General features: G+C 41.8%; 1 protein-coding gene across 1 annotated transcript in view; it reads right to left on the bottom strand.

The window, feature by feature from the left end:
• Positions 1-5,889, bottom strand: part of RAB38 (RAB38, member RAS oncogene family) — a 62,226-nt gene extending 56,337 nt beyond the window's left edge. The window contains exon 1 of the mRNA XM_061202746.1: positions 5,577-5,889. Within this exon, the coding sequence (XP_061058729.1) occupies positions 5,577-5,778 (202 nt within the window). The 5' untranslated portion in view covers positions 5,779-5,889. The remainder of the gene's footprint in view (positions 1-5,576) is intronic.
• Positions 5,890-18,045: the final 12,156 nt, after the last annotated feature.

Raw genomic sequence — 18,045 nt, 5'->3', positions numbered from 1 at the left:
CTTGGTCAGGCTGCTATGTGTCCTCTTGTCTAGAGGAACTAGTCCTCTAAAGCCTAGATGAGGGGACTTGTCCCACAGGCCTAATGCCCATGTGTCTGTGACACATGGAGATTCTAATGACCTCCGTGCAAGAAGCCCTGAGGTGTGTTGCCCACCCATCACTCACCTCACTTTGAAAGTTCACTGTTTTGTTCAGTGTACATACTATTTACTTGTAAGCACATAGCATGTTAATCCATATGGTATTTAGAAAATCTATAATTAGCCAGGCTAGAAACAAGGCAATAAAGTGCCCACCAGAAAGTGGCCCAGACTTGCCATGTGTTTTTACTTTTTGGCCTGACACAGTGGTTGCCAGATTTAGCTCTTTTTACATTTTTAGATCTAATTACATGAATATTTAAAACCCTTCTTCTAAAACTTCCTGGAGAATTAGTCTTTTAGAAATAGATATTGAAGAGATGCTCAAGTCCAAACCCTTTCCTCCGTTGAATTTCACAATGTGGAAGCACTTTACAAACACTAAAACAACACACCAGTGTGACCCAGATGAATCTCACGGCCACTGGCGTGGGCAGTCAGCGTCTCCAGGCTCCTGACGCTAGACCCGGGCTACCTGCCGCTGTCACTCTGCCTGTTGGATAATTAATGTCCTCCAATGCTTCTTTGTCACACAGCTTAGGTGGGGAAAGTTAGTATAGATGTGCCCTGCAGGGAAATATTTTTCTGGATCTGGTTTTAGCTATATAGGGGAATTTATTATTTAGGAGAGTCTTGCAGTGAAACTTTCACATGGGGAAGAAGCATTCTCTAAATTACCTGTCAACTTAATTTATTTTCTACTGTATTTGTTAAGTCTAGAATCGGGTTTTCTGATGACCAACAGACCTGGTCATTTCTCTCATATATATGCATAAAAGATGAACTTAAACAGACCTGCTGTTCCTATACTCCTCCGCCACGTGCGAGCTCTTGTGACCTTGGGTCTCTGATTCTTGATCTCATATAAAATAGGCTAAACACTACCTGCTCTGTCAATATCCTCAGCAACGTTGGGAAGATCAAGCAGGAAAATGTATGTGAAAGTAGTTTGTAATAACGATTAAAACAACGAGAGTAATAGCTAACATTCCAAATGTGTCGGGCACAGCTTTATATGAATTAACTCATTTCATTCTTGTAACGCTAAGATACAGGTTCTGTTATTGTCCCCAGTTTTTTGACAGGAAACCAAGGAATAGAAGTTAAGTAACTTGCACAAGTCACAAAGCTAGTAAGTAAAGAAGTTGGAATAAGCTGCCACATACTAACTGGGCACAGTAAGACTATATTAAAGCTGATAGAGACTGCAAGAGATAACACAGCATGAATATGTGATATCACAGGAAAATGAAACAATTGCCATTTTAAAGATGGAGCAACTCAGATCCAGCAAGGTTTCATGATTTGCCCAATGTCAAGTATTACAGTTTTAGAATATCCATAATTTATGGATAGAATAAATAATAATATATTTATTAGTATTCTAATTAGTATTCTAAAATATTCTATTTTTAAATTATGGGAAGTAGAGCAAAGCTGTTAGGAACCTGGGTGCTGGATTCAATGGCCAAGTTTTAAATTCCAGCACTACCATTTAACCAACTATTTTACTGGAAAATTAAAAATTAAATATGCACAGACAATTGTAAGAATAAATGCCTAAAAGATGTTAGCTACTATTACTATCACTGTCCTAATTCCTGTAGCCAGTTCCCAAAGCACATCAAGAGTTCTAGACAAAATTGTGTAGTTCTCTTTGAAAGTGCTAATGGAGTAATCATAGCATCAGGATTTGGAGAGAAGTAGGAAAGGAGAGTCTCAAGTGTGAACTTTTCTTTCTTTCTTTTTTTTTTTTTTTTTTGATAATTCTATAAAGTGAAAAAACCCTATAATCAAGAATCAAATTTTCAGAAATAGATTTTCATTCCAGTTCCTTCCACTCTCTGCACAGTGGTACTGATTAACATCCAAAAACATGTTAGAAGTAGGAGCGAGAAGGCAAGGATGATCTATCTACTAAAGAAGCAGTACCATTAAAAAGGAAGAAAGCATCACCCCAGTGGGCCACCTCTGCACCAGGTGCTCACAGGCCTTTGGTTATAAAGAGCATGGCTTGATTCCAAATCAGACAGACCTGCTTCAAAGCCAGCTCTTCCACTTATTAGCTGGGTGGCCTTGGGCAAAGTGACTTAACTTCTCTGACTCTATCAAGAGTTTCTGAACCCAGAGCTAACTCAGCTGCTCCTCTACGGTAGAATCACTGGGATACAGGGCAACTGCTGTCCCCTATGGGGATTGTGGGATTCATCACCCTGGTTTAAAGGTCTACTTCACAAGCCCTCGGGGAGGGGGAAGGGTAAGCTGGGACGAAGTGAGAGACTGGCATGGGCTTATATATACTACCAAATGTAAAATAGATAGCTAGTGGGAAGCAGCCGCATAGCACAGGGAGGTCAGCTCGGTGCTTTGTGACCACCTAGAGGGGTGGGATAGGGAGGGTGGGAGGGAGACGCAAGAGGGAGGAGAAATGGGGATATATGGATATGTACAGCTGATTCACTTTGTTATAAAGCAGAAACTAACACACCATTGTAAAGCAATTATACTCCAATAAAGATGTTAAAAAAAAAAAAAAGGTCTACTTCACAAGCCCTGAAAGGTACTTTTTGGAGTTTTTTTCAGGAGCAGACTGGCCTGTCTAAGTGGCCACAAGACACACATCATGGGAATTAGCTGAACAAATAGGACCCTACTTGGCATTTAACCAAATGGATATTAAAAGTCTAATTGAGCAAAAATTCCCTCTCTAGCAGATGGATGTGATACCCTCTCAAGACAGGGCATGTCCCCCCTACCTCATCCACACGCCCGGCAATCTCAAAGCGAGTCCCCCAGCTTTCACGACCTGTTCTTTTCAGACACACACCAGAAGTGAGCACAAAGGAGACAGAGAAGCATTCCCCAAGGTTAGACAGACAGGCTGATCTGAAGATGCTATAAGACACACTTAGCTGACTGAAGTCTGGCTGGCAAGTTGAGGCTGGATTCCATATGAACGCACTCCTCACAGGACCAGCTACGCAGCTTGAAACATGTCAGTACTGCGCTCCAGTCACCCTTTCCCACAATGGCCCAACTTCCCCCCAACCAGCTTTGCCTGCTGCCCAACTTCTAACTCAGCCCACAGGGCCTTTGAGCTGGAGGCTGCCAAAGACAGGTTAGCACTGAACATCAGAGTTCCGGGAAAAAGAAGCTTCCCTACAGAGACGGTGCACACCACTGTATCTATAGGACCGACTTTCCAAGGCCCCTCAGATTTCTTATTTACACAGACTTCTGCGACTATAGCCTCCATGGCAACTTCAGAACTGACTCATGGCTCAGGAGGTATTTCTAAGCTTGGGAATGAAATTGCTCAAGACGGCATGTTGTAATATGGATAAAGCTGAAAAATAGTGCTGGATGTTTAGAATAGATTATATGTGCTCATCATTTACTAGGAATTATCATTTAATAAGGTTTAATTAGCACATTTATATCATGTCCTTCTTGCCTAGCATTTATACACATGCAAAAAAATTGGTAGCTAGTGTAACAACAATCCATGCAGCTCTCTTAGGTAGTAAGTACTAATGGGTTTAGCTAGCATTTGCTGGTTGTTCATCTCTTGTTTGCTCCTTTGTCGAGAGAAAGCATTCTATCTATTTACAGACAAGGAAACTGAGACCAGGAAGTTAGGGAACTTGCCTAAAATCGCCCAGGACATATGGGGTAAAACAGGGATTCAGACAGAAGCAGTTTGACTCTGGAATTTAGGCTCTTCATCTCTATACCCTACTACTGTCCCTGTTAGGTGAGGACACTGAGACCCACAGACATAATGTAACATGTCTGAGGTCACGTCATTATTTGCTTTTCACATAAAAATCTAAATTACAGCTACATCCCCTTTCAAACAGTAAGCTAATTCTAAACCTGGGTCCTAGAGACTTTGATGCAGCCAGAAGAGTGGTCAGACACTAAAACAAGCAGCAACAAAGTGCACAGACTCATAGAGGATTTTCTAGGTAAAAAGCCCAATCAGACAGTGGCCAATGACATCTTCTGGTCTCTGATAACCCCTGTGCTACTAGAGCTGCTAAAAATGACACCAAAGGCATGAATCTGTTCAGATGCCAAGAGTTTTATCATAAGACCTGGCAGCTCATGATTAAAGAGGTACTGGAGTCCCCAGAACCAGAAACGCCCTCTCGAAAATTTTCCACATTTGTTCTCGCTTCAGGCCATGATAAAGAGTTTCCAGTCAAACGCACCAGCTAAAATGAACCTATTTTATGCAAGAGAAGTGGCCGGTTTGGGTCCAGCACTTATAAAGGTTCCTAGTGCCACAGACTATGAAATAGGCAGAAGTGAAGTGGACCATTTTAAGGGGTTTACAGGGAATCCCAGAGGACCTTAAAACTTCTGAGCAGGAAGAAGATTCCTAAGCTGTCATTGTCCAACCAGTCTCCAACTTAACAGGGATGCAGCTGAGCTGAAGGGACTTCTCTGGAGCCACTGAGCAGGTTAGTGAGTGGCAGGGCCAGTAACCGTAATGAGGGGTTGTACATGCCCAGGTTGCCAACAGCCTCCGTCCAAGGACTCACTCTTTATACCCCAAGCTTAGACTGAAGGCCTAACTTCTGGTACAAACCCTAGGAATCAAATTCTTCTGATTTCAAACATTGTAAAGATGCTTCTCATTTTCCAGACCTCTCAGTGAAAACTTTAGAGACAAATCAAGAAATCTGTGGCTAATGTCATAGACCCTTAGACAAAAATGGCCCTAAAAAATATACTCAGTCTCCTTTTCATAGACGACAGAGAGCCAGAGAGAGAGAGGGACAGACAGAGAGACAGAGAGAGACAGAAAGAAAGAGAGAGAGAAATAATACTTTACCCCAATACATACACAGAAAGTTCCTCGGCTTTCTCAAAGCAGAGAACCTCCAACTTGCTTGATTGAAGGGTAGAGAAGGGGGGTAGCAAAAGTTGGAATGCAGTGAGCGATTGTTAACAGGAATTGGGAAACTCCTCTAGCCTGGAACTCTCCTGGGTCCCGCTGTGAACCGGTCTAGGGGCTTCCCCTCGATGGCCCGAGCACAGAAGGGCGGGCAGGACACTCAGGGCCGCGTCACCGGCGGGACTGCCCGTGCCCGGAAAATGAGCTGCCCGTGCCCAAGAATTGAATGCAACTCCCAGTAGTCTCCCTCTGGGTCCCCCGGGAGGCCCGCGCTGGGGCGAGAGATCCCAGGGGAGGCTGTGAGAGGGAGATAAAGCAACAGCCCCAAAGCTCTAGTGAATGCACTTGAAATTTCTGCGCACGCGAGAGAAACTGTTTTCTTTGACACCAAGTTTCCAGCCCACCGGGAAAAGTCACTTGCGGCGCAGCGCCCAGGAGATCTGGGTCTCCCACTTGGCCGCAAGCCGCTGCCCCGGGACTGGAGACCCGCTGCGAAGCGCTCCCGCCCCCGATCCCCTCCCCCGCTGCTCACCTGCGATGTCCCAGAGCTGCAGGCGAACCACGGTCTCCGGGTCCCAGTGGAGCACCTTGAGCGCGAAGTCCACGCCGATGGTGGCCCGGTAGTGCGAGGAGAAGTTCTGGTGCACGTAGCGCTTGATGATGCTGGTCTTGCCCACGCCCAGGTCGCCGATCACCAGCAGCTTGTACAGGTGCTCCTTGTGCGGGACCTGCATCCTGGCGGCCCGCCAGCCGCGCCTTGCTGTGCAGTGCGGGCCGGGGAAGCGCAGCCGGGCCTTGGGCGGGAGAGACTAGCGGAGCGCGAGTGCGGGCGAGAGAGAGCGGAGGCGGCGGGGCGGGACTGGACGGGGCGAGGGGCGGAACTCCTCCGCGGCCGCCTGGAGAAACGCCCAGACAGGAGCCCGTGGGTTTATCCTCTTTCCTACCCCGCGCCGCGCGGCCTTGGAGAGGGGTGGAGACCCGAGCGACTCCCGGGCCCGATAAGTTAGGGGGCCTCAAGGCAAATGCCTTTTGCAGAGGTTATTCGTACAGCACTTTACAGTTTCCGAAGTGCTTTTCTCGCCTGTGATCTTTCCGAAGTGCTTTTCTCGCCTGTGATCTTGGCCACAAAGCTTGGAGGTGTGGTTTTTATTTTCCAAGTTTTGCAAGCGAGAGCGTCAAAAAATTAAGCGAATTGCCGAGACGGTAGTAAAAAGCCTGGCTGAACACAGGGCTTTTGAGGTCGTAGGCCCCGCCACCATCCCATATGGCAGAGAGAGCGTGGAGGCAAGGCAGCAGGTAATACAATTTCAAGAGGCATAAGAGCTGGATTTGGGTCCGGCACGCCCTGGTTTTCGAGGTGAGTGACCTTGTGCAAGTCACTTGAGCTGCCCCAGCCTCCTTTCTTCCTTGGCGATCTGGTAATGGTAATCCTGACCTATCAGCAGCCTGGGAGTGTGAACACTGAGCACCTTCACACCTATTCAACTAGTAATCGTCTAACCAGGAGGATAACTGGGCTGTAAATGCTGAGGGCATCCATGCTTTTAGCCTCCACCCCTCCTATCCTAAAAGCTCTGAGCAGCATTGAAAGACAATTTAAACAGCTAGTCAGATTATTTTACGTGGTAATAATACTAGCAAGCATCTATCCAGCACTTGCTATGTGCCAGGTTTTATACATATGTCACCTAATCGACCCAGCAGTCTTAAAAATAGATACCATTATTCTTCCCATTTTACAAATGAGGAAACCAAGGCCTAGACATTTTAAGTAACGTACCTAGGGTCAAACAGCTAATGAGGAGAAAGCCAGATTCAGACTTAAATCTTTCAGTATGAAAGAGTTTTTTGTTTTTTTTTCCTCCCATTTATTCTTTTAACAGATATATATTTGTGCTTGGGATGGTAAGGAATAACACAGACAGAGATTCCTAGTCTCAAAAGCTTTACCTTCTTGTGAGTGGAGACAGACAAGACAAATGAAAAATAAACACAATTTGTAATATATTAGTTGATTTCTACCCACACAGGGACACACCAGGCAGGTTATATCTAATAAGTGGACCACGTAGTCTATCTACTTAGAGCATTGGCTAACACTGAGGCTTCACGAATGGGGGCGGGTGGGCGGATCAGGAACCTGAGGTGCCTAAGCCATTTTGAGAGCCTGCAAAAAATTAGGGGTGATGGCAAAATAAGACCCCACCAGATCTAAAATCCTGGTTCTGTAGATCTGAAAGACAAGTTTGGTCTGGGCAAGAAGCTAATATTTTTAACAGTAGAATAAAATAAAAAGTAAAGATGAGAGTACAAAACAATGGCATTAAAAGCAAATATAAAAAAGAAAACCATCAAAGCCAAAAGGTGGTTCCTTGTAAAAAATAACTGATAAACACCTAGTACTACTGATCAAGAACTAATTTGAGAAAACACAAATTGTCAGTATCAGTTCTTATAGACATAAAAAAATAAGGAAAATATATTATGAACAGCTTTCTGTGAATAAATTTGGAAATTTAAGCAACATGGGCAAATTCCTTGGAAAACACAACTAACAAAATTGACCCCCCAGAATGGAAAAACTAGATCATTCATTGTACGTTGATTAGAGATTGGGTCTGTATTTAAAAATTAATTTAAAACAGTAAAGCTTTCACAAGTTAACAAAAAAAAGAAAGAAAGAAGGAAAGAAAGCAAAGAAGCTAATGGTCGAAGCAAGGAGGGGGTGGAAGTTTGAGACATCATGTGAGCCAGCTCTCAACGCTATGCCTGATCCAACTTCTTCACAGGCCCCAGCATGTTTTCCCAGCCGGTCCAGCTGAGTCATCCTCACTCACCTGGTCTCGTCTTCTGATGAGGAGCCTGTTGGAGCATCAGATGCTTAGATTTACTGTGTGGGGCAGGCAGACCAAAATTCAGGTTTTCTGGGACCTGAAGCTTATACACTTGAGGGGAGGGGACTCTTTAAGCAAAAGAATGCAAAATTAAGGACCGGGTCCTGAAGTTTCAGCTTTCCTTCACCGCCTCTCTGGGGACAGTCGCCAAGCATGGTGAGTGAGCTCCCTGGCTAGGCAGGAAGTACTGCAGTTTGTTTCCAGAGTCACTCATTTAGGTCTCATGACAGTGCTTCACAGTGGGAAGAAATGACTCTCGGTTTATAATTTTTAAATATTGTAGACTAAAGCAGCTTGGTGAGCACCCCAGGCTAGCAGTTCAGTAAAATCCTGAAAGACCCTGAGTAAAATGAGGGAGTTGGGTTGCAAGATCTCTGGGGAGTACTTCTGACTCTAAAATATCAGAATTCTGGGTCTTCTAGACATCGTCCGGCAAGAGTGATACCCCAGCCTTCTAACCACCTCCACCATGGCACCATTACCCGAGAAGTGGAGTTTTCTATCCTGCACTCCATCCCCCCACCAGCCCCACTTAAGGAGATTTGGGAGAAAGGCTGTGGAAGGGCCATTTCAAAGCAAACATTATGCCATAGTTCCCTTCTGGTTTCATGGCTCTCTTCTCTCCTCAGCTGCTGTATATTTTCCCCCCAAGATAAGGGCTCTCCAAGCACATTTTTTTGGAGGGCAAACCTTTCTGTGCTCCCTTGCTTTGCTTTGAACTTATTTCCTTTACTCAGAACTAGGTTGCAAACAGGAAGGCAGGTAGGTGGGAATAGAATATAAACTAGATTCAGGCTAGAGCTTCTTTAGATGAAAAGGGCATTACCTAACAGGTAGACCATCCTTGTCTTCCTATCCTCCCTCTACTCCCAGATTATGAGGCTTCATAAGAACCCATTTGTCTCAGCCTGCAACTCCATCTGCCTCAGACTGTCCGCAAGGATGCCCAGCTTTATTCTGACAAGCCGGCTCTCCTTCTCTCCAGAGAGAAAGGACCTGGGGTTGTGCCATGTGGCTCCTCCTCCCAGCAGCCGCCCTGCACCATGGAAACCTGCTTTCCGCAGTAACTTTAAAAGCATCTCCGGGGATGTTTTGACAATCTTACTATCCTCAAATTGCTAAACCACAGCACACCCTCTCCTGAAGAACAGGAAGGCAGGTGACCCAAGTCTCTAAAGGGGGAATGAGACCACAAAGGCTCAGAATTCAAGGATGAATGGTATTCCAGACAGCACAGAGTCGGATTTCTCTAAGACTCCGTTTCCTTTTTGTCCAGTGTGGGGACATATACTCACACATATTAAGTGGAAAAACTGATTTAATTCATTGGAAATGGCTTTGCAAACATAAACTTGAAATCCTCATGTTTCCCTCCCAGACCAGCTGTGTAAGGTGAGCCCCTATGAAGTTACCTTATTTGCTTTCAGCAATGAGAGCCATAAGGAGTTATTCATTAGCTTATGTTGTTCTTAATTATTGTTCTGAAGAAATACTTAAATGACTGTAAGATAGAGTGCCAAATACTCTGTTGTAGGACAGGTAAGGTAATTTTTCTTAGATTAATGCAGTCTTCAAAAAGATGGACTTTACTCTGAAAAGGCCTGTGAGAGGAGACCGTAAATTTTTATCATCCAAACGAAGATTCTTGAAAGTGAAAGGGGGCACTATTAATAATTACACCAAACCACAGGAACAAGCCAGGGCTGTCCTAAAGAATGTTCATACCTGAAGCAGAGGGTTAGAGTTCTCAAATGAGATCTACAACTGAGAGTGGCATTTGAAAAATCTCCTAAATCACTATTTTAATAAATAGTTCTGCCAAGTTAAGGCTGAAGCTCATTTTTCTGTTATCTTCAAAGAGTTCCCCTTTTATCTAGTAGGCTTGTCTAAAACCCGTGCTAACTTGCCATGGGAGTTACATCCAGTATTGATTCAGAGGTGCAGCTGTTGTCTGGAAGTACACACCACTTTTTAGATTATTTGGAAAGAGGCCAAGATGGATTCTGTATGGGAAGTGCTTGAAATGAGTACATTTCAGTCTACAAGAATTTTGATGTTGGACTTTTTCATCAGAAAGAAAAGCTGTAATAGGATATTTATTGATTATCATCAGAAAATGGTTGCAAGTGAGTTTCTGAACCCTCTATTAGTCTGAACCAAGAAAACCAGATTATACCCTAAATCATTTCCAGCAATAGATTTATCAACAACTAAAATTATGCACCGTAGCTGCACACATTAGATTTGCATTGGACAGACGCGGTGAGTTAGGACTCATTTTCCTCCTAACCCACCTAACATGAATGAGTGGAAATGAGCTATGGAATGGGCAAAAGGCAAGCATTTGAGAGGAACATGGAGCAAAATGATTCTATATGAACTCAGAGTTTCAATTTCCTTGTATTGGGTGCCAAGCCACTTATCTTGGCTAATTTATTTAAACCTCACAATCACTGTTAGTATAAATTCCCACTTTATAATAAAGGAAATGGGGCTCAAAGAGTTTAAATAATTTGCCCAAAAGTGACAGAATGAAAATTATAACTCCTAATTCCTAAATCTATGCTTTTCCTACTCTAACACATTCCTTTTGCATGTGATAAAATCCAGGCCCAGACTTCTACTCCAGCTTTGTTTCTGCTAAACTGCTAAAAATATTCAGGCTGTAAGGAAATGGGGTTGACTGTATATTTTCCAAAGTCCTAAGTATGTAGGGAAATATCTAATAAAGGAGGAAAAGAAAAATGTATGATTCAAAGTTACAAGGATATATCTCACACTCATTCAACAACTCAGGCAAAAGGGCAGCACAGGTAAAAAGTGGCATGCTATTCGTTCGTGGGAGTGATCTTACCCAGCATGTGTAGAGGGTATAAACCTAGGAGTCTACCCCTGTTACTCTCAGAGAAGTCAATAGCTTAATAATACTGAGATTCTCCTGTGAATGAGCCCCTCATTCATAACAAGTGGGGACACAGCGACTGGTACGGTCTCTCGCTCAGAGGATAACTCAGGAAAGTTACTGACACACCATCAGGGTCCAATCAAGAAATATTTTCGGCATAAAGCACTGTGACAGATTTTTTGAGGGTCAGGGTCAGGAGTGGGGTCTCATTTATCTACGGGAATACATAAAATATAAGCCCCTGTCATCAAACTGTGGGCAGTCTGGTTAGAGTGTCAGTCAGCATGTGCACACCTGGCCCTCCATCTCTCCATCTCCTTCTCAGATCCCTTCACTGGTTTCTCCCCTTCCTTGCTGCCCACCACTCCAGAGGGCAATTCTCCACCCTTGGGACTCCGACTTTCCCTGCTTGAGTTCATCCACTCCTGTGACAGGAGAGAAAACCGGGCTAGAGATTAAACTCAGCAATCAGACCATCTTATTTGATTTCACATTTGAGGCCCACCACTACCCAGGTGTAATACCTTAGTAAAGTAATCTAACTTCTGTAAGCCTGTCCCCTCGTGTATAAAATGAGGATAATAATTTCTACCTCCTAAAGTTGTCAGAAGCCTAAAGGAAGTAATGCAGTGAAGTGCTCGGCATAGTGTTTGGCCCAGGATATGCACTGAAAAGAAAATGCTGTTCAACTATCAAGTGTCTGCTGATGATTTCCATATTTGTACTTAAGACCCCAGCCTCACTCATGCATTTCACACCCCTGTTCCAGCTGCCTTTTGGGCATTTCTACCAGGCTTTCTGGAGGACATCTCAAATGTAACATGTGCAAAGCTGAAGTCATTATCTACCCTAACAGACTTGTTCCTTTTCCTGTATTCCTAGTTTTAGTCATTGGTCCCACCCTCCCCAAAGTCTACCAAGCCTGGAAACTCAGTCATACTTGACTCCTGCCTCCTTATTGCCACACATCCCAGCAGCCCGAGTCTTCTGATTCTATCTCAGATCCCTTAGTGCATTTCTTCTACTCCCTAAAAGCACTATTAGAAGATAGAGGTGAATATCCATTCAATATTATTGTGGGCAAAGGATTTTTAAGCATTATGGAAAGGGAAGAAATCGTAAAAAGGAAAAGCATTTTAGATATACACACACACACACACACACACACATATATAAAATCACCAGAAGCAAGACAAATAGCAAATGCAAAATGGGGAAGATTTTTGTCTGCTTAAATGTCTGACATTTAAGACAGGCAAAAAGGGAATACACCATATATAAAAAAAAAGCTCTTGTAAAATATTTTAAAATATCCAAATAGATAAAGGAACAGGGATACAAATAAACAAATGACCACACAAAAAGCCAATAATAATGTAAAAACTATTTTTCACAGTAACAGAAGTAGAAGAGTTAAACAATAATGAGACATTTTTCACTTTTCAAACTGACAAATATGTTTTAATACTAAAAATATCCAATATTGATGAGGATGCAAAGAAATGGACACTATCATGATCCTGGTGGGATTATAATTTAAGAAAAAGCTGTTAGAGAGAAATTTGGTTATATGTATCAAAAACCTTAAAAATGTATGTGCCCCTTGACCTAAAAATTCTATCTGTAGGAATTTATGATAATCAATCATTAGAGAGAGAGAGATTTATAAAAATTTAACTTCATGAATGCATATTACAATGTTGCTTATCATTGGACAAAAACAGGCACTTTCTAAATATGTATCAGGTTAAATATTACAATGTTTTAAATATGTGATGGCATATTATACAACCTTTATAAATGATGTTTAAGAAAAATATTGAGTTACCTGGAAAGATATTCACAATGTTTTTTCACAGCATTTTAAAATTGGAAAAAAAATTACAAAATATATACCCAATTTGGCATAAAATACATAATTTCCATTATACAAACATACACACACACACAAAGATACAGAAAATCATACACCAATATGTTAACAGAGATGATCTCTGGATGATAAAATTACTGCTTTGCTTTATTATATATTTTTCTACCTTTCTATATTTCTCATTTTATTTTTACAGGTAACATTATTGTTTTCAAAAGAAGAAAACAAAACTAAAAGAAAAAAAAAAAAGGGATGTGCACTGAATGGGTCTTAGAGGAGGATTCCCAGCAATCATCATAACGATTTTTTTCTAGGTCTCTCCAGTAGATACAGAGTATCAGTGTTTTAGGTTTCAGTAATTTTCCAGCCAACCTTTTCTCATCCTGATTCCACTTATCTTATCAGTGCTGAGAGGTGTGCCTTCCCGAGAGAACCAAAGCACCATTTCATGGGCGGCATAATCAGGCTGACACTCCAGAACCTCACACGAGGTCCCTACACTGTCCTGGAGTGACTGCCACAGCAGCCCAGGCTTAGCTCTCAAGAAACTGATAGAAGCCTCCCCCACAAGGTCCATATGCCTGAAAGGAAACTTATCTTCCCCCAAAGATGCGGCCCTCCCAAACCTTGATGTGATTTTTTCCCCTTCCTGCTTGTGCCCTACTTTTCCACTCTGACACCAATTCTCTGATTCTTCCCTCCAGAATCTCTCGCATTCATTCTGTCCTGTTCATTTCAGTCCTTCTTGACATCTCATCAAGTAGCTGTTTCCTAAGGATATCTCCCTCACACTATTTTCCCTATTTGGACCTGTCACCATTCCCAGCTCAATCGTCATTAAAAATAAAGTACTTCAGTGGGGCACTCCTCCACTCACAACCTCTGAACTTATTTTATGTGTGAGAGGAATACATTCTATCTTATTTAACCCTTTGTTTCTTTTTTAAAAAATTTTTATTGGAGTATAGTTGATTTACACTGTTATGTTACTTTCCGCTGTACAGCAAAGTGAATCAGTTACACATATACATATATCCACTCTTTTTTAGATTCTTTTCCTATATAGGCCATTACAGAGTATTGAGTAGAGTTCCCTGTGCTATACAGTAGGTCCTTATTAGTTACCTATTTTATATATAGTAGTGTGTATATGTCAATCCCAATCTCCCAATTCATCCTACTCCCCCTTTTCCCCCCTGGTAACCATAAGATTGTTTTCTACATCTGTAACTCTATTTCTTTTTGTAAATAAGTTCATTTGTACCATTTTTTTAGATTCCACATATAAGCGATATCATATGATATTTGTCCTTTTCTGTCGGACTTACTTCACTTAGTATGATAATCTCTAGGTCCATCCATGTTGCTGCAAATGGCATTATTTCATTCTTTTTTATGGCTGAGTAATATTACATCATATATATGTACCACATCTTCTTTATCCATTCTTCTGTCGATGGACATTTAAGTTGCTTCCTTGTCCTGGCTATTGTAAATAGTGCTGCAATGAATATTGGGGTGCATGTATCTTTTCGAATTATAGTTTTCTCAGGGTATATGCCCAGGAGTGGGATTCCTGGATCACATGGTAATTCTATTTTTAGTTTTTTAAGGAACCTCCATACTGTTCTCCATAGTTGCTGTATCAATTTACATTCCCACCAACAGTGTAGGAGGGTTCCCTTTTCTCCATACCCTCTTCAGCATTTATTGTTTGTAGATTTTTTGATGATGGCCATTCTGAATATGGTACTGGCACAAAAGCAGAAATAGATCAATGGAACAGGATAGAAAGCCCAGAGATAAACCCACACACCTATGGTCAACTAATCTATGACAAAGGAGACAAGAATATGCAATGGAGAAAAGACAGTCTTTTCAATAAGTGGTACTGGGAAAACTGGACAGCTGCATGTAAAAGAATGAAATTAGAAAACTCCCTAACACCATACACAAAAATAAACTCATAGTGGATTAAAGACCTAAATGTAAGGCTGGATATAAAACTCTTAGAGGAAAACATAAGCAGAACACTCTCTGACATAAATCGCAGCAATATCTTTTTCGACCCACTTCCTAGAGTAATGAAAATAAAAACAAAAGTAAACAAATGGGACCTAATTAAACTCAAAAGCTTTTGCACAGAAAAGGAAACCACAAACAAATGAAAAGACAACCACCAGAATGGAAGAAAATATTTACAAACAAAGTGACCGACAAGGGATTAATCTCCAAAATAAACAAACAGCCCATGCAGCTCAATATCCAAAAAACAAACCACCCAATCAAAAAATGGGCAGAAGACCTAAATAGACATTTCTCCAAAGAAGACAGACAGATGGCAAAAAGCACATGAAAAAATGCTCAACATCACTAATTATTAGAGAAATGCAAATCAAAACTACAATGAGGTATAACCCTTTGGTGAGTTGCGTTTTCTGTTCTATGCAGCCAAAGCAAATCCTAAATGATAAATCTCCTTGAGTCAGACAGGAAGAGGTCATCTCCCTCCCAAGTACACCTATGTAATAGCAGTTTATATATATGCCCTCTCACTGTCTATGTCCTATACGCACTCTTTTTGTAGATTTCTTCCCAGTCTATATCCTGCTAATTCGATTCCTTACCAGCACCTGGCACAGCCCGTGCCATGCCCCACCTGTGGGCTCAAGACACATTCTGTCATTCAGGCTAGGCTGCATTAAATGTCCTTGAAACAGAGCAGGACCCTATGGTCCTTCCCCCCCACCCCAAGTCCTCAGCCTGCTTTTGTGGAAAAACTTTAACCAAAGAATAAGTTTAATCAGAGAAGTGAGAAAATGCAGAAACGAAGGAAAACAGTCAAAAGGAGACCAAATAAAAATAGTTTAGTCATTAAGCAAAGTCAAGGACCTTTAGTTCCTCCTTAAGTGCTATAGGTAATATTCTGAGCCATATCCTGTGAGCTGTCGTACAGACACGGAAACCCCCACCAGGTGGAAGAAGTTAACTACATGATGACCAGGCTGTAGCCATGACATAAGCTGCCACAATTCTGAGAACTGCCCTCAGAGAAATGGAAACAAACCGACCCTGGAACTGAATATAAACTGTACCTAAAACATTCAAGATGACGCTGGTCAGACCACTGACGACCAGTTTCAAGATGACTGTCAGAGCTGACTGTATTGTTTCTGCATGTAGCCCCCTCCCTCTGTCTATAAAAGCTCTTGCCCCCTGATTGTCAAGGGTGAGGGGTGGGGAGCTGGCCTTTGGACAGGCGTCCACCATCCCCGCCGGTTGCTGGCATCCAAAATAAAGCAAACTAGGTGGTCACATAGCACCGAGCTGATCTCCCTGTGCTATGCGGCTGCTTCCCACTAGCTATCTATTTTACATTTGGTAGTGTATATATGTCAATGCCACTCTCTCACTTCGTCCCAGCTTACCCTTCCCCCTCCCCGTGTCCTCAAGTCCATTCTCTACATCTGCGTCTTTATTCCTGTCCTGCCCCTATGTTCATCAGAACCTTTTTTTTTTTGTTAGATTCCATATATATGTGTTAGCATACGGTATTTGTTTTTCTCTTTCTGACTTACTTCACTCCATATGACAGACTCTAGGTCCATAGACCTCACTACAAAAAACTCAGTTTCGTTTCTTTTAATGGCTGAGTAATAATCCATTGTATATATGTGCCACATCTTCTTTATCCATTCATCTGTTGATGGACACTTAGGTTGCTTCCATGTCCTGGCTATTGTAAATAGTGCTGCAATGAACACTGTGGTACATGACTCTTTTTGAATTATGGTTTTCTCAGGGTATATGCCCAGTATTGGGATTGCTGGGTCGTATGGTAGTTCTATTTTTAGTTTTTTAAGGAAACTCCACAGTGTTCTCCATAGTGGCTGTATCAATTTACATCCCCAGCAACAGTGCAAGACGGTTCCCTTTTCTCCACACCCTCTCCAGCATTTATTGTTTGTAGATTTTTTGATGATGGCCTTTCTGACCAGTGTGAGGTGATACCTCATTGTAGTTTTAATTTGCATTGTTCAAATGGTTAGTGATATTGAGAATCCATTCATGTGTTTGTTGGCAATCTGTATATATCTTCTTTGGAGAAATGTTTATTTAGGTCTTCTGACCATTTTTGGATTGGGTTGTTTGTTTTTTGATATTGAGCTGCCTGAGCTGCTTATAAATTTTGGAGATTAATCCTGTGTCAGTTGCTTCATTTGCAAATATTTTCTCCCATTCTGAGGGTTGTCTTTTCATCCCATTTATGATTTCCTTTGCTGTGTAAAGGAAAAAGCTTTAAGTTTCATTAGGTCCCATTTGTTTATTTTTTTTTTTATTTCCATTTCTCTAGGAGGTGGGTCAAAAAGGATCTTGCTGTGATTTATGTCATAGAGTGTTCTGCCTATGTTTTCCTCTAAGAGTTTTATAGTGTATGGCCTTACATTTAGGTCTCTAATCCATTTTGAGTTTATTTTTGTGTATGGTGTTAGGGAGTGTTCTAATTTCATTCTTTTACATGTAGCTGTCCAGTTTTCCCAGCACCACTTATTGAAGAGGCTGTCTTTTCTCCACTGTATATTCTTGCCTCCTTTATCAAAGATAAGTTGACCATATGTGCATGGGTTTATTGCTGGGCTTTCTATCCTGTTCCATTGATCTATATTTCTCTTTTTGTGCCAGTACCATACTGTCTTGATTACTGTAGCTTTGTAGTATAGTGTGAAGTCAGGGAGCCTGATTCCTCCAGCTCCATTTTTCTTTCTCAAGATTGCTTTGGCTATTCGGGGTAGTTTGTGTTTCCATACAAACTGTCAAATTTTTCGCCATTGAGAACGATGTTGGCTGTGGGTTTGTCATATATGGCCTTTATTATGTTGAGGTAAGTTCCCTCTATGCCTACTTTCTGGAGGGTTTTTATCATAAATGGATGTTGAATTTTGTCAAAAGCTTTCTCTGCCTCTATTGAGATGATCATATGGTTTTTATCCTTCAATTTGTTATTATGGTGTATCACATTGATTGATTTGCGTATATCGAAGAATCCTTGCATTCCTGGGATAAACCCCACTTGATCATGGTGTATGATCCTTTTAATGTGCTGCTGGATTCTGTTTGCTAGTATTTTGTTGAGGATTTTTACATCTATGTTCATCAGTGATACTGGCCTGTAGTTTTCTTTCTTTCTGACATCTTTGTCTGGTTTTGGTATCAGAGTGATGGTGGCCTCGTAAAATGAGTTTCGGAGTGTTCCTCCCTCTGCTATATTTTGGAAGAGTTTGAGAAGGATAGGTGTTAGCTCTTCTCTAAATGTTTAATAGAATTTGCC

The sequence above is a fragment of the Eubalaena glacialis genome, chromosome 10 (genome assembly GCF_028564815.1).
Source record: "Eubalaena glacialis isolate mEubGla1 chromosome 10, mEubGla1.1.hap2.+ XY, whole genome shotgun sequence".
NCBI lineage: Eukaryota > Metazoa > Chordata > Mammalia > Artiodactyla > Balaenidae > Eubalaena > Eubalaena glacialis.
This window is presented reverse-complemented; position numbering and strand designations above follow the sequence as displayed.